At 37.3% G+C, this 20980-nt stretch overlaps 1 protein-coding gene across 8 annotated transcripts in view; it reads left to right on the plus strand.

Moving 5' to 3' along the window:
- The window catches only part of MTA3 (metastasis associated 1 family member 3), a 213327-nt gene that overhangs the window by 145296 nt on the left and 47051 nt on the right, over nucleotides 1–20980 (plus strand). For all 8 annotated transcript variants that reach the window (XM_027555113.1, XM_027555117.1, XM_027555118.1 and 5 more), the window contains exons 8-9: nucleotides 2883–2982; nucleotides 16616–16804. In XM_027555113.1, coding sequence (XP_027410914.1) covers nucleotides 2883–2982; nucleotides 16616–16804 — 289 coding nt within the window. The remainder of the gene's footprint in view (nucleotides 1–2882; nucleotides 2983–16615; nucleotides 16805–20980) is intronic.

A 20980-nucleotide genomic window follows, 5' to 3' on the forward strand; every position in this document is an offset into this window, starting at 1 on the left:
AAAATTTAAGCACTACAAAAAATTATAAAGAAGAAATTCAACAGCTGAAATCCCGTATCTTTAATTAAAGCAGTGATCTCCTTTAAGCCCATGAGGGACTATCCAGGTGTAAGTAATCATGTGCGCCTCTGATTGCAGCCACACGTGAGTAAGGTCGGTTGCTGGGTGTAAGGTTTTCCTGGGAGTTCTGAGTCCGGCTCCCCAACTGTCTTGTGTGCCCCCTGCCCCTTTTCTTGAGAAAATGAATGGGATAGAAGTCTAGTTTTTTTGTTTTGTTTTTTAGAAGTTTAGCTTTATTTTTTCAATTATAAAAGTAAATAATGTTCTTGAAGGAATTGCTGCAAAACAAGTAAAAGATATTATCATAGCATTGTCATAGCAAAAAAATTGGAAAAAACCTAAAAGCACATCAGCAAGCAGTTGATGAGTGAATTGAGGTTTATTTAGTAATAGAGTATTTACAACAATTAAAATGAATTTAATTAAAAGAATGAAATGGGGCTATATGTAGCAGAGATAAACCTCAAAAATAGTATTGAATAAAGAAAAAGTATGATCAACTGATAAAAAAAAGTTTACAGTGGGGACTTCCCTGGTGGTCCAGTGGTTAATTAAGACTTTGCCTTCCAATGAAGGGGGTATGGGTTCAAACCCTAGTTGGCGAGTTAAGATCCCATATGCCTGTCACCAAAAAATCAGAAGCAGTATTGTAACAAATTCAATAAAGACTTTAAAGAAAAAATTTATAATATGCAAACAATGTCTTATTATTTCATTAATGGGCTTATGTATGCACATGCATATTATGTATGCATGTATGAGTTCTGGGAATGTATATGGGGGCTCTAATGAAATTATAATATTTATTTCCTTAAAGAATGAACCAGATGTGGCAAAATATTACCTGTTTTAGCTTAGTTTTTGATTTATTTATTTTATTGAAATATGTTTGATTTACAATAGTATATTAGTTTCAGGTGTACAACATAGTAGTTCAGTATTTTTGTAGATTATATTCCATCTAAAGTTATTACAGAGAAATGGCTGTATTTCCCTGTGCTATACAGTATATACTTATTGCTTCAAACATGGCAAAATAATAGAATGAGGTAGATCTGGACATGATTATAATCATCTCCATTATATTCTCTAGTTTTTTGTTGAATGTTTGTCATAATGCAAAGGACAGAAGCCCTTGGCCATCCTTTGTACTGTTCACAGTGTTGGTCACCATGGAAGTTATGCACTTATTGGTGGCTAGGCATTCAGACTCCAGAGCCTGGAAGCCTAGCCACTAACTGATTAGATGGAGAGACTTGGTTAGTGTACATTGCTGGGGAGGAGCCAATCAGTGAAACAGATGAGACTGAAGATTTGGGACTGAATTATTGGTGGAATCGCTGGCCTGGAGTCTCCAGACAGGTTACCTGGATTTTGGTTTATTTAGTAGGCTTTGCAGTTTCAAATTTATTGTTCTTTCCTTTTCCTGATTGCCAAGGGCCATGTTTTCTTTTTTCTTGAAGCCAGCATGAGAGGCACCAAGGAGATACTCCCAGTATCTTTTTCAAGTTTTTTTTTTTTTTTTTAAATCTAAGTACAAATTAAGACCCAGTTAAGTACCACTGCACATTCCAGTGCCAAGCATTGGTGAAGAGGTGGGGCGACCAGTACCCACATATCCTATTGGTTGTGGTGCAAGTTGGTACAGCTGCTCTGGAAAACTATTTGCTGTCATCTAACACACACATCCCTAAAGTTTCAGTCCTAAATATATACCCAGCAGAAATGCATACATCTGTGTGCCAAAAGATATGTATACAGATGGCAGCAGTGGTACTATCCGTAGTAGCCCCAGACTGGAAACAAATGTTCATCAACAGTAGGGTTGGGGTGGGACACCATGCCAAGTAGTGCTCCATAGCAAGGAAAACGAATGAACACAGCTACAGCAGGCAACACAGGTGAACCCCCAAACATGGTTTTGAACAAAAGAAGCTGGTTATGAAGAGTGCACAGTGCGTGATTCTGTTTAAGTTCTCTGTTGAGCAAAACTCATCTTGGGCGTTAGAATATGGGATGCTTGCTTCCCTTGGGGAAGCGCAGTGACTGGGAAGGAGCACAAAGAGTCACCTGAGTGCTGTCAGGATCCGGGTCTCAACCTGCGTGCTGGTGACATGGATGCATTGACTTTGTGGTAACGAAAGAGTGGTACAGTGTGTACTTTTTGCACGTGTTTTATATTTAAATTAAAACCTTAAAAAAAAATCTTCCTCAGCTAACATGTTAAAGCGTAGACAACAAGCAGGAAATCTTCTCTTCATGTTTCATTTCTTGAAGTTAGAGTTCTCTGTATTTGGGAACGCCTTGTAAATCATTAAATTTAAATCAGTATTGTGATAATTGTTTTTCTTTCCTTAAATGGAAATCTGTTACATATTCCTTAAAGGAATATGTAACTGCAGTTGTAATAGGTTGCTACAATTGATGATATCTCATTTCAAGGGAAAAACATTACTCCACTTTCACCATTTGGGATAAAAAGGTGGTCACAACTTGCTTTACAGTAATAGTCAAACTCTGCATCTAATGTATATCTCATTTTTGAAACACAGTTGTGTACCAGATTGTTAACTACATGAAATTTCACCATAGATCTTTCCCTTGTTAATGCCACACAAACTTCTTAATTATAATGACCTATATGTATAGTGAATTGGCTTGTCATTTCTTAAATTGTAAAGAAGATACTTTTTAATCTGATATTTGATTCTTAAACATCAAAGAACTTGTTTGGCTATTATAATTGTTCATTTACTACCCAGATTTTTTTTTCTTTCAAGATAAAAGAACAACTGTGCCTTAACCTTTCCTCTTTTATCCAGTGCTGTTGGGACATTTGCTCGAGCCCTTGATTGTAGCAGTTCTGTAAGGCAACCTAGTTTGCATATGAGTGCAGCTGCAGCTTCTCGAGACATCACCCTGGTAAGATGCTGTTTGAAATTTGGGGCTTATTATTTCTTCTGCTGCTTGTTTAATTTAACAGCTGATACAGCAATGTTATAGACCAGAGAACTTCCCAGCTCTGAGCCCTGCCGTTAGGTTGGATTGGCTTGGCTGGTCAGTTAACTGGGCTGTCTCATTTTTAAGTCACCCCCTTGTGTTTGTGAACTGAGACAAGCAGGAATGACTGTTCACTGAGTGGGCACAAAATGATTTAAAACAAAACATTTTGGAGAAAACAGTTCAATATTCTGATCCACCTGTCTTGACTTTTGTGCTTTTTTGATGTACTATGTCTATGTACATAAATGTTTGTAGCTCACATGTAGTGCTTTACAATTTTTTTAAGTGAAAGTGACCATTTAGTATCAGTATTTAAAGTTTTTTTTTCTTTTGTCTGTTCATTAGCAAAAAGTTCTGTTTTCCCAAATTATTTCATTATATTATGGTTGCTATCTTTTAGGACTGTTTCCTTTCTTCCCTTGGTGATCAAATGAGGCTTTCCACATTCAGTTTAATTACACCACTGATGCCTTCTATGGCTAGAGCTTGGCACTTGCTTCTTGCTCTGCACCCTCCAGCAAAGCAGACCTGCATATTTTTGCCTTTTGAACTTCCTTACTGTATTGATTTCCACTCCCTCTGAGATAGGCATGGTATGATACTCATGTTATTAGTACAAATGGGAAAACTGAGGTTTGACAAGGTTAAGTTGTTTGATATTCGTTACAGATAATAAAAGTTAGCGTTTTGTTTTCTGAAGGAGTACAATTACAGGTTTTATTACTTTCTTGTTATACTCCAGTTTCAAATGTTTTACACAAAATATTTATCATGATAATATAAAAACTTGTACTAGAATGTGTGACAAATTTGTTTCTTACAAAGCTTTCTTGTGTTTTTGTACAGTTAGAGGTGTAAACATTAATAGTCTATAGTCTTTAAGGAACCTTTTTCTTTATCCTTTCTCAGAGACTAGAATACTGTTTATAGAAAAGAGTTTTATCTTGTTTCTACATTATTTTTTATGAAAATTTAGGGGTTTCAAGATAGGTTTGTATTTTGGTTGCTTAGCATTTTTAGATGCAAAAGTATATGTGTGAGTTTATATGAATCAGAACTACATGGAATCTAATCACTATCTACATATAAAATTTTCCCCAATTCTGAAAAAATTCAAAAATAAAGTACAGCAGCAACCAAAAAAAAAAAAAAAAAAAGTTTTGTCCTCATTACCCAAAGTAGAATATTCTTATCGTTTTGTTATGTTTCCTTTCAGCCACTTTCTATGCATTGTAAACAATATACTAGCAAATTATAGAATAGTACAGAGGATAAAATAATAATAAAATACCATGCAATGCCACATAAAGCAGATTTTAGTATTTTATTTAGTTCTTTGGAGTAAACGGTTTTTCCACCACTATCAGTCAGTTCAGTCGCTCAGTTGTGCTGAGTCTTTGCAACCCCAGAGCTGCAGCACGCCAGGCCTCCCTGTCCATCACCAACTCCTGGAGCTTGCTCAAACTTAAGTCCATCGAGTCGGTGATTCCATCCAACCATCTCATCCTTTGCCGTCCCCTGCTCCTCCTGTCTTCAGTCCTTCCCAGCATCAGGGTCTTTTCCAATGAGTCATTCTACCACTATCTTATTGATGAAATCTCTAATATTCTCTCCCTAATCTTATTCCCCATCCTCTGTCTGTACTTCTGACCCTGATCATCACTGCCTCCTGAGAAGAGGCAGCTGCTGTATCAAGTGTACTATGTATCTAGTCCTGTTTTTCTAGTTGTGCTATGTATTGATGTTTCCAAAAACAACATAAACATTGTCTTACATGTGTTTACATTTACTTTGTTACATTTTGCTATTTGTTTATTGATGAGATGGCGCCATGTTAATAAATATGTACCTCCTTCACTCACTTTTACTGGTTGGTAATACTTGTAGTATACTTTCACAGAATACTACTCCATATTATATATATATTCTTTCACCAATCAGTGAACATCTGGAGTGCTTGAAAAGCATTTTCCCATTGCTATTACCCATGATGCTGCATTGGGAATTCTAACCCATGTCCTTTCTGAGCATGTGTGCCAGCTTTCTAGGCTGTAATTAGAATTGGAATAATTATTCATAGTGATTCATAGGGTAGTGCTCATTTTCAGTTTGACCACATGCATCAAAATTATTCTATACACCATACTAGAAATTTGTAATCCTTTAAGCAGTAAATGACTGTACTTCTTTCTACCTCCATTTCCTTACATTGTCTTCAACGCCTGGACACTTGGTATGTTCAGACTAAAATTTTTTACTAATCTCATGCTATTTTATTTTAATTTATATTTCCCTGAGTACTTAATGAGGCTTCGACTTCACTTTCAGTTTTCACTTTCACGCATTGGAGAAGGAAATGGCAACCAACTCCAGTGTTCTTGCCTGGAGAATCCCAGGGACGGGGGAGCCTTGTGGGCTGCCGTCTATGGGGTCGCACAGAGTCGGACACGACTGAAGTGACTTGGCAGCAGCAGCATGTTTTCATAATGACTCTTCAGATTTTTTTCTTTTTTGTATTTTAGATTAATGTATCCTTTGTCCATTCTTCACTTATATTATTATTCTTTTTTTTCTAATAGTTTTGAAGTTTTTTTTGTATGTAAGACAAATACATTTGGAGTTTATATTTTTAAGAATGAAGTGAGGTAGCAGTCTCATTTTTTTCTCCATATGGAAAATTAATTATTCCAGCATCTTTTATTGAATTTGTTGTTGCCTCAGAATTTTGTAATGCCTCTTCTGTCTTATTTCCTGATCCTAAAAATGCTTAGGATTCTTAATCTGGTCTCTTGTTTCATTGACCTATTTGTCCCTGTGAAAGCACCATACTATACTAAATTTTGATACCTGATAATAAGTTCCACATGACTTTGTTTTTAACATAGAGTTGAAGTCATTTAAAAAGAGCGTTTTATACTGTGCCTCCCCTCTCCCTCATGTTTTTCCTAACACTATAACATAACACTGTTTCATATAAAATCTGCAAATTTTTTTTCTAATGTTGCATGATTTTGCCTTGTGTAGAGAAACTGTTACTTATGTAGTCAGTCTCTTGTGATTTGACAATGTTCTTATAAGATAATGGTTCCCAGATTATTAAGGGGGAGAGGGTGCTATCCCTGTTGTAATCCAGCAAATTCCCTCTACACTGAGGAGTGAGAATACAAAGCCAGTTCCTGAGGTGGGACAGAGCTCTTGTGATAAGACAGCTGGGGCTGGGATTTGCCTTAAATTCAGTCTGACAGGTTAAGAGCAGGTGTGTGGGCTCTTGGCTCACAGCTGCGGCGACTCTCTGCTTCCCACTGCTGGTAACTGGTGGGACAGCGTATGAATTTCTTGGGGAAGAGGGCAGTCTTCAGGATTCAGTATTTGTTTTTGTTCAGTTGAAGGCCGTTGTAAAAAGAAACATTTTAAAGGGGATGCAATCTTTATATCTTAGTTTAAACGCATGGTGTGTGTGTGGTTTCAGTACTCACCTGTTACGTGCCTTCTGGTAGGTGCTTTCACACTCCAGTTGTTACCGTCTCTTCTGTTTGCATTTTGTTTAGTATTTAGCACTTTGGAGTCACTTTTTAATTACATTATTATCTTAAATTATGTGTTATATTATAATTTTTTTAAGCATCAGCATGCTCAGAGGCTTAGGAAATTGTGTTTGTATACAGCTTGTTTGTACAGCCAGTTTCAGAGACAGGATTTGGATCTTGACTCCTTCTGAGGAGTTCTCTCCGTCAGATTACCTCTTCTGGTTTGTTCTTGTTAAAGTAGCTTGAGTTTAAACATCATCGTTGTCTGTCTCAGATCAGGCAACACTGACGATTGGTTCTTTTTGTCTACAACATTTATGTGTCTTGGTTTCCTGCTCTACCTAGTCTAGCTTCAACTTCTCTTGGACTTTCTGTATGTTCTTGTGTTGCGATTGAATTACTTTCAGTTGCATAAAATTGACATCTTTTAGAAGTCTTGAAAGCAGGGAGAAGTTACTGCCTCTTGTTATTTCACAGGTCATGCCTTCACCTTTAATCCTGTTTGCCCAGTGGTATCTGGGCCTACTACTTTGATGCTAAAATACAAGATCTTAAGGCATTTCTATGAAAATGAATGGCAGTGGTTTAAAGTTAATATTATGTTGATAATATGAGTTTTGAAGATTGTTTCCAAGAATAATGTGCGAAAGGTTGCTAAGTTGTTCTGTGCCATTAAATGACAATGGCTTCATCATTCAGTTGAATTTGAAGAGTTGGATTTTCATTTTGCTTTCACTGTTCACAGAGCCACAGGTTAGTACCTTTCTCTGTCAGGTGACCAGACTGTGGATCTGGAGAGCACGGAGAAGGGCAGGGCTGTGGAGCTGCTGCACCCTAGGCACCCTGCTCAGGTGGTTTTCTCTGTGACTTGTCCTCTGAGGACTCCAGTTAGCTCTCAGCTGACACATCTGCTTATCCAAGACAGTCTATGCCAGTTTATCAAATCACCAGTAATATTTTGGGAGCAGGTAATTGTGCTGCCTGCAGGATTGTTGGATCTAACTTCCTCATTTTGAGACCTGTTACAAACATAGCTGGGTTGTGAATTTCAAACCCTACTAGTCTAAGCCATATAATAAGATTTATGTTTGTTAAAACATTGACATCACAGAGGCTTCATAGATTTCACCTTCGTTTCACTAAAATGTTAAATATACTTAGTATAATATGCAAAGGAAAAAAAAAAAAAACAGTTTACAACAATCCCTACATTCATTCTCCTTTCCTCCTGCATTGTGGATGCAAAATTCCTTGAAACAAAGTAGACTAAGAGGTGGTTGGTTAAGTAATAGCTGGTGGACGTTCTAGACTGCTCCTTTCTGCTTGTGGCCGGCAGGGCCAAGTGCCACGTGCATTATTAGGCAGCCATTGCTGGAGTAAAGCCTCTGTCTCTGAGAATAGGTATTTGCAGAAGTACCGGGTTTCTCCTTTGTCTGGACCCTGAGTGCCAAAACAGGTAGGAGAGTAGGACTCAAAGCTTTTTGATTTTAGGGGGCCTTAGAAATCTTTTAGGATGGACTGTATTAGAGATAATGGTTAAATAACTTACATAAACCTAGAAACTTAGGTTTCCTGATGCTAAAGTCTGGTTCTGAGAAACGGTTGACTTAGTAGGGAGAAAATCACATGCTGGAACATCTCTAATTTCGGTATTATTTCTGATCTTTTAAAAATGCAACTTTGATTTTGCTGTCCCTTATCTTATATAAGATAGTGTCTTTTTATTTATTTTTGTGTCTTTTCATTGCAGTTAGGGTAAAAACCCAGATCCTTCAAACAGTCCCCAGGCGCTGGCAGTCACCATTCTACTTTATGTCTCTTTGAAGTTGGTTACTTTGGGTACCTGATGTAAGTGGAACCGTGTATTTACCTTTTGGTGGCTTGCTCAGCATAACAGTTTTCAAGACAGTTCATCCATGTTGTAGTATATGTCAGCATTTCTGCCTTTTAAGGCTGAATAACAATCCATTGTATGTACATATTACATTTTGTTTATCCATTCATCTGTTAGTAGAAACTTGAGTTGCTTCTACCTTTTGGCTATTGTGAATAATGCTGCCATGAACATGAGTGTACAATGAAGGTACTTTTTTTATTCTTTGTTTTTTTCCTTCTAGATCTATAGCTTTTGGTCTATATAGCCTTGTGCAAGTTGTTTAACCTCACTATGTCTGAGCTTCCTCTTCAGCAATGGTAATAATAAAATCTTTCTGCCCTGAGGTTATAGATTGACAAGAAGAGGATATGCAGACATGCCCCTATTAGTTGCTGATATATGTATCCAAGCATATAGAAGTTGATGGAACTGCATTGGCTTGCCAGAGTATACCTTGGGCCTGGGCCTGGGCCCCTGGGTTCTCTTGAGGGGCATAGATCTCACTGTGTCATTGACTGTCCAGATTGGGTGGAAGGCCACTCATTTATTGCTATGTCACAAGTCTTTTTGAGCTTCCATCAGTATTCCAGAAGTGATTGTGTTCCGCAGTTTCTGTATCTTCATTTAAGGTAATGTTCACAAACACTGAGCTCGTCTGGCTCTCACAGCCCCATCTTCACTAGAAGGGAAAGCAGGCGGTGCCTCCGTGTCCTCCTTCAGTCTCCAGAAAAGCCTGTCTCTGACTTACCTTGTGGCATCAACTTGAGGATTAAACAGGATGATATTTGTAGATCATTCAGAACAGTGTCTGAGAGCTCAATAAATATTAGTTGTTACTCTTGAGCTGATGATGACAATGATGCATTTCCTTCTCCCCATCTTTGTTGAGTCTTAGTTTCTTCTGATTTTATAGCATTATTGACTGAAAGGGTTTTTTTCATGCCATATTTACTATCATTGTAGTAGATTATCAAGTTTGAATGTGATCATTAGGCTGTGATTAACCATACATTTTAACCATTTTAACATAATTGTTAGAGAAATCACTTATAGTTTAAAGACCTTCCACTTAAAACAAGCTATACTTTTTACAAAAAAAATTTTCCCATCAAGAAAAACTTAGAAAGAATAACTTATTTTCCTGATAAGAAAAAGTTTATTTAACCGACAATAGTTTTATCCCTCAGATACTCTGTTAAAATGCCAGCTGTTGACCATGCACTTCACTGTTTGTGATTCCTGTTCACGTCAGACACTTCATTTAGGGCTTTGAGGGTACTGGGAAGTGAGATCGGTTTGGAAATCACAGTCATTACATCATTTAAAGAAATTGTACTCAGTACAATATATAAATCTAGTGAACATTTTAGGCATTAACTTACATTATTAAAGGAGAATTCATATAATTTTTAAAACTCATTTTGCTAAAACTTACGAGTACTTCTGAGTATCCATGTATCCCAGACTAAAATTAGAATTTGAACTAATGGATTGCCACTGCAGTAAAACAAACAAAACATGAAATTTTCCTTCCTTCTAAATACAGCATTAAGGCAATACTTTACTACATTAAGCACATTTTCTTTTCGTCTGATGATCTAATACAGGTAAGAATTTTTAAATGATATGAAATGACCTTAGAGACACTGCCAACTGTCTTGGGGGCAATTGTGTCCTTGTGTTAAGCATCTGTTTATCCATCTTTCTTTTAAATTTGAGCTTAAATTTGTTTTTGTTTTGTTTTATTGTTTTCAGTGTATGTTGCCTTTTACTTGACTTTTCCTCCCATGCATTTTACACTAATATAAGAAACATTAGAAAATCACTGCACAATTGAACTATGGGGAAATATAGTGAAAATTGTTTTGACTTCTTTGTGGAGGGTTCGTGTTGAAGAGATTTGAATTTATAAGTGTGTGTTAGTGAAGGCTTGCAGTTATATTTCTTAAAACTTTATTTTTGTATTTTGAGATAATGTAAAAATAGTACTAAGACTTCCTGTCCTCCCCTCACCCCTGATTCACCAATATTAACACTTACCATGTTTCTTTTATCATGCTTTCTCTATATTCATATTATTTCTGAACTGTGGGCTTCCCTTGTAGCTTAGTCGGTAAAGAATCTGCCTCCAGTGCAGGAGACCTGGGTTGGGAAGATCTCCTGGAGAAGGAAATGGCAACCCACTCCAGTATCCTTACCTAGAAAATCTCATGGACAGAAGAGCCTGGTGGGCTGTAGTCCATGGGGTCGCAAAGAGTCAGGCACAACTGAGCAACTAACACTTACTTACTTACTTACTTACCTACAGAATAGATGTGCCTTTATTTCACAGTATTTGAGGAGGTATTTCCTGAAAGAACAAGGATCATTTCTCACTTAACCACAGTACAGTTTTCAGACTCAGGAAATGAACATTGTTATAATACTGTTATCTAATCTAAAGGCATTAGTCAGATTTGCCAGTTGTCTCAGTAATGTCAGGAGAAAAAAATTTTCTCATCCAAGATGTACTTGAGAATCACTTAATGCATTTAGTTGTCTTATCTCTAATTACCTTCAATCCTGAGCAGTTCTTCACTGTTTTTATCTTTTGCGACCATGGCATTTTGAAGAGTATAGGCAATTTACTTTGAATATCCCTTGATTTGGGATATGGTTATAATTTGATTAATAATTAGAGTAAGTTTTTATTCTAAGTCCTTTGGTCAGTTACATCAGGAGATTTTCCGTTTTTCCTTAGGTTTTCAAATTTAGCAACGTAATCTTTCATAGTAATTTTGTTTGTTTGTTTTTTGGCCATGCTGTGCAGCTTGTGGGGTCTTAGTTTCCTGACCAGAAATTAAACCATGCCTTCTGCAGTGAAAGCCTGGAATCCTAATCACTGGGCCACCTGGGAATATTCCTGTTATTGTTTATGTGTCACATTTCTTATTTTTTTTCTTGATAGTTTTGCCAGAAAATTCTTTTTCTTGTCTGAAAGAATGAGATTTTCGGTTAGTTGATTTTCTTTATATTTGTTTTCTATTTATTATTTTCTTCCTTCTTCTTTGGCTTTACCCTGATATTCCTATACCAACTTTACAAGACCAGTTTTTAGCTCATTAATATCATTTATCTACTCTTCTGTTATTAGTAATTAGGATTATAAATGTCCCTCTATCTCTCATATTTTAATATGTAGTATTTTCATTATCACTTGGTTCTAAGTATTTCCTAATTTATAATTTTGCAGTTGATAGGGAGTTAATTTCCAAGGAAATGCAGTTCATAAATCTATCTTAATTGCTTTGGGGCTTCTGGTCAGAGAACATGTATGATACCAATTATTTTAACATATTGTAATTCTCACAAAGACCTGGAATATCCAAGGGTTTTGCTCCCTCCGAGGTGAAAGTGGTCTTGCCCATTTTCACCTTAGCTTAGTACGAAGCTGACTTTCTGTTTGGTCTGTTCTCTTTAGTAGCCATTTGGAAAATACCCTCCAGGTGAAAGCTCAGATCTGTGTGGAAGCTGGCCTCTCACGCCTCCTCTTTCTGAATTACCTTAGCCTGCGCTGTGTGTTCTTTGGTATCCCCACACAGTTGTATTCTTTGTCTGGTTTGTGTCTAGAATCAGAGCCGGGGGAAGACCCCACAGTTATGCTCAAAGTAAGTTTGGAAGTGACATTAGGGCCACGGGGTTACCATCGCCTGCCACCCCTAGAGCTTTCTCTTGATAATAATGAAAGTATGAGTTCACAGAAGAACATGTCTCTGGGTGTCTTATAGATAGATATGAATGAATGACAACCAGGTCCCCACAAATCTGATTATGAATGAAGGCTTTTCCTTTGAGGGCTGTGCACTGAAGCAAAAATTAATTGGATGGCATAACTACTTACATATAAAAAATTTTGCCTTGATCATGGTTTGAGGTTTAGTCATGAGAATTTCTGTTTCTACTTGGAAAAAACCATATGCTCATTAATTTTAAAATAGACTTGATAGTCTGAATGCTGTATATTGTGCTGGAGTTACACATATAAGATTTTTGTAAAACTATTAACTGAACAAATCAGTAGTTAGTACTGAATATATATGGGTATCATTTTGTCGTTGCCAAAATGTTACATGTTGGGTTCCTGAGAAACAGATTCTGCAATGAGATTTGAATGCTGGAAATATATTACGGAGCGCTGTTGGGATCTACACCTGTGGAAGAGAAGGGAGGGAGGCAGAATTAAACAGAGGGAGAAGGTAGGCTCTGATGTTGTGTGAATGAAGGCCTCAGCCTGTACCCTCCTGCGTCATTGGGTGCAGGCTGCCCCGGGAGATGGGGGAGATGAATCTTTCTTAAATTGAGATCATTCCAAAGAGGAGCAGCAGCTGTGGGCTGTTTGCTCTGCTCACACTGCTGCTAGCACTGGGTGAATAAGCTCTTAATTCCCCAAAGGGAAAAACATGGGTTAAACTGCCCAGAATTTCATTGCTTTATAAGCAACAAGCATTAATATCTTGTGCATCCCTCTACAGATTATCTAGGGTTCTGCTGAACTGTACTGGGCTGGTTTAGGTATGAAGCTGTAAGTTGGGTCCTGCTCTGTATCTCTCTCGTATTCTGTTGGCAAACATCAGTAGCACAAGTCTAAATGCACGAATCATGTCAAGGCTCTGTTATGTCACGCAGCGTAACATCCAGTTGGCCACACAAGTCACATAGCTAGGCCCAACCTCAACGGAGTGGAAGAATACACTCCCTTGGAGGCCCACAGAGGGAGTGAATATTTGCTGAACAATAGTCCAGTTTAGCATAATGTAATTCTGTTTGATGAACAAAAGATGAAAATTCCACTGCCAAGATTTCATTGTCAGTCTTTATCCTAAAATACTTCTGTTTGTCATCTCCATCTGTTTTGAATGAGATGAAATGTGACAACACCTTCACCACTATTTGGCAGAGAGAAAAGCTTGTGCTGAGCTGTTATGATTTTTAAAATTTAGTTTTGAATGGATTCTGTATCTGTATTTGTGTGTATCTGTATCTCTGTTTAGAAGATGGTGTCTTCACAAAGTATTTAGCTGGAGAGAGGATTTTCAGTTTTAAGTTCTTTATCTTATTTTCAGTTGAGATATACATGTAATAAAGTATATTAAGTACACTTAGATGCCCAGCTTATAAATTTTTACATGTATATACATGCATATACCCACCACTGAGATCTAGGTGATGAACAAGGATTCCTTATGCTCCTTCCAAGTCAGTGATCTCCTCTTCTCAGGTAATCATTATTCTGACTTCTTTCACCATAAATTGTTATTTTTCCCAAAATTCACATAAATGGACTCAGCCAGTGTGTTCTCTTATATGTCTAGCTCTTTGAGTTTTATCTGAACTGATGAACAGTAAGCTATTGGTTATATGTCATGCTCTTATGTCTTTTCTTAGCTTATTTCTGTGAGTCTTCACTGGATATTGTCTCCGCTGTTTCAGAAAGTATATTTTGTGCTTTACTTGGCTTTTTAGGGTTGGATTAAACTATACAAAAGTTCATTCTGAAGAAGCTTCTATGTGTGTCAGAAGGATGGCATTAATGTGGACTCTGAGCAAATAATATGACTCTCTGGTTTCCTCTGTGATCCTCTCTGGTCATTTATTTTAACAGAATTGTTCCTTAGGCATTCCACAGTGCCTGTGTCTCGTGGGATGTTTATTTTCTTCGCATAGTGATCATTAACTGCACTCTCCTCGGGGCTGTGGTGTAAATGTGGGCTTGGAGGTTTCATTGCTATGGTCAGCCTCAGTCCAGCCCATTCTTTGCAGTTGATTTGTGACACAGGGCAGGAGCTAGTCTTCAAAAGCAAAGCTTTGCTTCAGTATTTAGAGATATAAACACATTGTAAAGAACAGAATCTTTAAAACAACCTGATCACTTGGGATTTGGGTTACTGTTATTTATAGAGGCTAGGATATTTTTCATACTTTGAAGCTTTATTAGATACTAGCCCAACATCATTTTAAAAAGTACCTATAAGAAAGGCATTTTCATTCATCTAACATGAACAAAAAGACTGGAAATCCATTCATGCTTTGAATGGTTGGTATAATATCAGCTGAGAGAAACTCATTTAATTCTGTGACTTCTGGTTTCAAAGCACCTGTGTGTTATAAAAATTACTTGTACCTCCTGAGGAATCTCAGCAACACAGTTAATTTGTATAATTATTGATTTTTGAATACCAGTAACTTTTTTTTAGTTATGCACTGTAAATTTTGGAGTTTTAAAAATCATTTATGGGAATATATTATTAACTGAAGGGATCCCTAAATGATATTTGTCTTTGCATTTTCATAGATCAATTATCTAGAAACAATAGTTTTTTATTTTCAAGGATGGTGTAAGAGTGAATTAACAGTGTATGTATAGTTAAATTGCTGAATCTGTCAACTGAGAGGTTATCTAGAAAGGTGCAGTTTAGTTGATTTTGAAGTTTGCAGAACTCAAGTGAAGAATCAAGATCAGTTCCAATATTTTTGTAACCCCTGCTGCAGAAGACTGAGAAGAAATTCACTTGCAAGTTGAAGTTATTATTTCGTGATTGTGACAGAGCAAAAGACTACACATGGTCAGTGTGGTCTTAGCTGAGATAATAACTAGGAAATTGATAATGAAATCTCTACGTGTTTTTATTTTGTGGAATACAGTGATTTGAGGGGAGATGTTAACCCTTGTAAAAGCAGTTAATTACTGTTCCTAATCATGTCCTAAATTCTGCCTGTTCTGTCAACAAATTCATATTCCATACCCTTTTCAACAACCTAATGTTATCACAGTGTTACGTATTTTTTAGTCATGTTGTAGCCAATTTTTTTCTCTTTAATAGATATTAGCTGCTATTTGAGCTTACTTTATGCTTTCATACTGACTCTCTGTGACCCCATGGACTTCAGCACACCAGGCCTCCCTGTCCATCACCAACTCCCGGAGCCTACTCAAACTCACGTCCGTTGCATCAGTGATGCCATCCAACCATCTCATCCTCTGTCGTCCCCTTCTCCTCCTGCTTTCAGTCTTTCCCATCATTAGGGTCTTTTCCAATGAGTCGGTTCTTCGCATCAGGTGGCTAAAGTAAAACATAGATGTGGCTCTATCCCCATTTATAAAATTTTTAGTTAATTATCAGAAGAATCTTTGTGTAAAAGGTGTAACACATGGCTTTCACATGTTAGAAAGCTTAAACAGAACTAGCTCCCACTTGGCAAGGATTTGACCACCAGCCACGTCTGCGCCACACCTACATGCTTATCTAGACACAGAGCTGACTGTCCTGTTCTGCAGTTTTCCTCCTACACATGCAAATATGTGTGCATATTGTGAGCGGATCTTTTTAAAATAAGCTAGACCCAAGGTACTTTTTGAAAAAACCAGTTTACCAATATTACCCAAATTTATATTTCCTCCCTTTCTAATTGCTTTTCAGTCACTCACCTTTGGAATGTGTATGAAATCCATGCTGGCCTAGGTAGCTGTTTCAAGCAAGCCCGGTCATTTGTTCTTGGTCTTACAGAATTTCAACCAAGTTACTATTTTTACGTGGATATGTTATTTTGTTTGTTTTGTTTAACACGGATGTGTAATTTTGTCTTAACCATCATTCTCAGTTTCATGGTGTTTTTTCCTCCATCTCTCATTTCTAGTATATCATTCTCTTAATCCAACCTGAAAATATTTTTTCCCACTCTCTGATACATCCTCTGTATTTTTCCCTTGTCAAAGAAGGCTGTGCCAGCCTTATATGATAGCTGAAGTGATGCTGGCACCTTGAACCAAAAGGATGGTGAAACGTACTGGGTTCCCATTTTAATTCCTGGAGGTCCTAGATCTTCATGGTTAGAAGATCTAGCCATTTGTTGCTCTAAGAAGTAAATGCATTAAAAAAAAAATACATATCTTAAAAGGTACAAATCATCATTTTCTTAAAAGCAGTATGTGATGTCTTAAATAATTGAATAATCTGTTGTTTGAATTTTTCTTAATTATGTTACTTAAAAAATACTAAGTATATTGTTGTTAATTAAGTCCATCATGCATTTTAATATCTCTGTTCTTAAATAATCAAGAAAATTTGCTTTTCTGGCTAATCTCTTCTCTCCATTTTCTTTATTTTTGTAGTTTCATGCTATGGATACATTGTATAGGCACGGCTATGATTTGAGCAGCGCAATTAGTGTCTTAGTACCACTTGGGGGACCTGTTTTATGCAGAGATGAAATGGAAGAATGGTCAGCCTCTGAAGCTAGTTTATTTGAAGAGGCATTGGAAAAATATGGCAAAGACTTCAATGACATACGTCAAGACTTTGTAAGTAGAAAATTGTGAATTAAGTAAAATGTTGGAGTGGGAATATTTTATCTCTTAAAAATTTGGTAAACCTTAAACTATTCATTAGCAAGCCTGTGACTTAGTAATTTTTGTCTGCTCGGCATAGAATGCAGGTCAGTATTGTGGAGAGAGAAATTGACCTTTGTCCTGAGAAGTAATTGTAAGACCCAGGATTGGGAAGTCCCAGATTTTTGTTATAAACTTTGGCAGTATGAATTCATCCTCTTCACCTCTCTCTGAGTTCCAGGTTTAATTTATGCGCAGCTTTTCTGACCATTTGAACTAGATACTTCTGATCTCTGCTTTTTAAGCTTGTTGTTCTCCTTTAGATCTTGGGTATTTTTCTGGTTATCTTACTAATTATTGAGCCTGAATTTGATACAGATCTCTAATATAGAAACAACCATTACCAAGCAAAGCAGGAGGATTTGCTTTTTGGGTTTTCAATCTTTATTCTTCCTGATAATGTACATGATCTTACTTGCATTTTAAATACTAGGTAATTATGTCTACTATTGTGTACTTTCTTTGTCTTTATGGAATTGCTATTTTTATTTAAGCTTACAGTCTCTTTGAAATGGGGAAATTTCTATTTGTGAAGTTCATAAATAGCTTTCTATAGCAGTCATTTTTTAAAAATTATGAAAGTAGACTCTTTATAATAGAGTATGAAGTATATAATGTGAGCCAGTATCCTGTCTTTTATGTTGTTGCATCTTTCTAAAATTATTCTGAAGGAAATTTTTACTTATCAATATGAGTTGATATATTAAATCCCAAACATGATAATTAAAGCTGTTAGTGTCACTGGCATTTGTTTTGGCAAAACTTCACTCACACCCAGATTGTTATATGTCATGGTTTCAATTTATAGGGTGTGCAGCTGGGAATTTAAAATGCATTGGTGGCATTTAGCTTCAGATGGCCAGAATAGCACAGCAATGCAGCGTTACTAATGTAATATACAGTTACTACACCACTAAATAGAAACCGCAAAAACAAAACCCCCTAAAGAACAAAGTCTTCAGATCTGAAAAGCACCAAAGCGAAGGTGTTTTTCCCTGCATTGAGTGTGGCATGCTCATTTCGTGTCCTGGTAATCATTCTGAACTCAGTTCAGTTCAACAAATGTTTGTTGAGCACCTGCAACACACTAGGCATGCATCAGAAATACAGTGTGGACCTTACCTCAGAGAATGATTTGTAGTTGTGATCAAGAGATCGAAAGATAAGCCCTCAAGTAAAATATAGTGTAATCATTTCTTTCAGCTGTAAGCACAAGTACTGTGGAAGTGGTGGGAAGGGAGCTATTGGTTGTGCCCGTCAACTCAGGAGTCTCTTCAGGGAGTTAACTGGCATTTCAGCTGGACCCCTGATGCCTAAAAGGAGAGAATAGCAGATTGACAGGTATACACTGAGGTGTGAAACTTGTAGACAGTCCTCCCGGACACTTAGTACAGGACTAGGAAATAACGCTCAACAGCAGCGTCATGAAATACACTTGGACATAGAAGCTGGCGTTCATAGGAGGTAAAATAATGGTGTGAAATGAGCATAACAGCAATAATGCTGTTAGATGGGTTTTTGTTACCTTCATGACCTAATAAAACTCTTGTAAATTTGTTGCATTATGTATATTAGTTATTCTGAAGGTAGTTAGAATGCTTGTCAATGAGCCAGTCCACATTAGGATTGTTGTATTTTGGAGATTGGAATTAGCCACCAGTGTCAAGAACCTTGAGTTTCCCGGATGACTCAGTGGTAAAGAACCTGCTGCAGTGCAGGAGATGTGGTTCGATCTCTGGGTCAGGAAAATTCACCAGAGGAGGGCATGGCAACACACTCCAGTATTCTTGCCGGGAAAATCCTATGGACAGAAGAGCCAGAGGCCAACAGTCCATGGGGTTGCAAAAAGTTTGATACGATTAAGCAACTGAGCATGTCAAAAACCTAAAAGAAGATAGACCATCAGGAGCCTACCTGTTCAAAGGATTTTTGTTTAGTGTAGGTTTGAATAGTTTTTTGTAGTTTTGGGTGTTTGTTTTTAATCATTGTAGCCTTTGCTTTATTTATTTTTTTGTTGAAATATAGTTGATTTACAATTTTACTTTCTGTTATTATATATATATACACATTTAAAAATATTCTTTCCCCTTATGGTTTATCACAGAATATTTTGAATATAATTGCCTGTGCTATACAATAGAACCTTGTTTATCCATTCTGTATATAATAGTTTGCAGTTGTTAACCCCATCTTGAGTGTTGTTAACTTATTATCTCTCCCCTCCACGGCCCTATACTTGAAATATATGAACTTAAAGGCCATTTATGACAAGCCTCCAGCTACCATCATCATCGGTGAAAAGCAAGTATGTGAAAAGGTGTTCAACATCACTAATCATCAGAGCAGTACAAATCAAAACCACAACGAGATGTTGCCTTGTATCTGTTACCTATTATTTTTTTAAAATGAGAGATGACAGATGCTGGTGGGGATGTGGAGACGTGTTGGCATGAATTCTTCTTTAAATGTTTGGTGAAGTCATCTGGTTCTGGGCTTTTCTTTGTTGGAAGATTTTTGATTACTGATGCAATCTTCTGTTCACATTTTCTGTTTCTTCGTGATTCAGTCTGGATTGTATATTTCTAGGAATTTAGTCATTTTTCCCTAGATTATACAATTTGGTGGGGTGTAGTTGTTCATAGCAGTCACTTAGGGTCCTTTTATGTTTCTGCGATGTCATTTGTAATGTCTTTTACTTCTGATTCTGTTTGTTTCAATCTTTGTTTTTTCTTAGTCTAGCCACTGGTTTGTAGATTTTGTTTTATTTTTTACTTTTTTTTTTTCTTCAGAAAACTAGCTCTTAGTTTATAGATATTTTCTGTTGTTTCTTTGTTTCTTCTTCATTTATTTCTGATATGATCTTCTTTTTCTTATAATTAGAATAAATTTCTTTTCATTCTTTTTTTTATCTTTTCCTCCTCGGACTGGATAATTTCTAATGACCTGTCTTTGAGTTCACAGATTTTTCTGCTTGATTGAGTCTGTTGTTGATGATCGTCGTTGTATTTTTCATTTAATTCATTGTATTCTGCAGCTTTAGAATTTGTTTGGCTTTTCTCAATTGATTTCTTTCTGTTGAACTTCTTGTTTTGTTTGTACATTGTTTTCTAATTTTATTGAATTTTCTATCTGTATTTTTCTTACAGCTCACTCAACTTCTTTAGAACAGTTCTTCTAAATTCTTGGTCATGGAATCCTAGATCTCTATTTCTTTGGGGTTAGTTTCTTAGAAAATTACTGTTCCTTCGGGGATGTCATGTTACTCTTAAGTTTTCATGTTTCTCATAGCTTTGTATTTATGTCTGTGCATTTGATTGAGCAGATACAGCACACTTTACAGACTAGTTTTAATGGGCAGGGGGTAGAAGGGCACCGGTGAGCCGTGTGGATTAGTTCCAGCTCCTGGGAAGGTACACATTCAGCCCCATGAGCTGAAGTCAGAAGATTGCAGGTGTCAATGTCAGTAAAGATTGCAGCAGCCAAGGGTGAAGGTGTCTGCAGCAGCAGAGAGGGCTGTTGGGGACCTCCTGATCACTCTTTCTCCCACAGTGCATGTCACGGGCAAGGGGCTCCCTCTTGGTTCTGAGTCTGGCTTTGGAGGGCGTCTGTGGTAGCAGTGGTGCCTGAGGTTGGGGCATGCTTGCATCACTGAAGCTGAGGGTGGAGTGTGTGTGCTCACAGAGTGACTGAAGCATGTGTTCTGGTGCATGGGATGTGAGCTCATGTGGAGGAGCCAAGGGCCTGGGGTGTGCATGTCTCCTGGGAGGCTAGCAGTAGCAGTGGCTCTTGGTTATTACCTTGGTGGCAGAAGGTGCCAGCTTTCTCTGCAGAGGAGGCTGCTGAGGTTCACTCCAGCAAACACTACAGAATCCTCTAGTGTGCAAGCTGCCCGCATTCCACACTGCTGAGTGGCTGCTGAGTCCTCAGTGACCACGGCTGTCAGTCTTCTCTACAGAGCAAGCTGCTGGTGACCGCAGTGGTATCCGCCGTGTGGCTTATGCTGACGTCCTCCACCCTTTGTTGTTCTTGGCCATTTCCGGGTGTCTCAGCTGAACTCCATCTCCTCAGTGATCCTTCCTGTGCAGTTAT

The sequence above is a fragment of the Bos indicus x Bos taurus genome, chromosome 11, assembly GCF_003369695.1.
Source record: "Bos indicus x Bos taurus breed Angus x Brahman F1 hybrid chromosome 11, Bos_hybrid_MaternalHap_v2.0, whole genome shotgun sequence".
NCBI classification, from domain to species: Eukaryota; Metazoa; Chordata; class Mammalia; order Artiodactyla; family Bovidae; genus Bos; species Bos indicus x Bos taurus.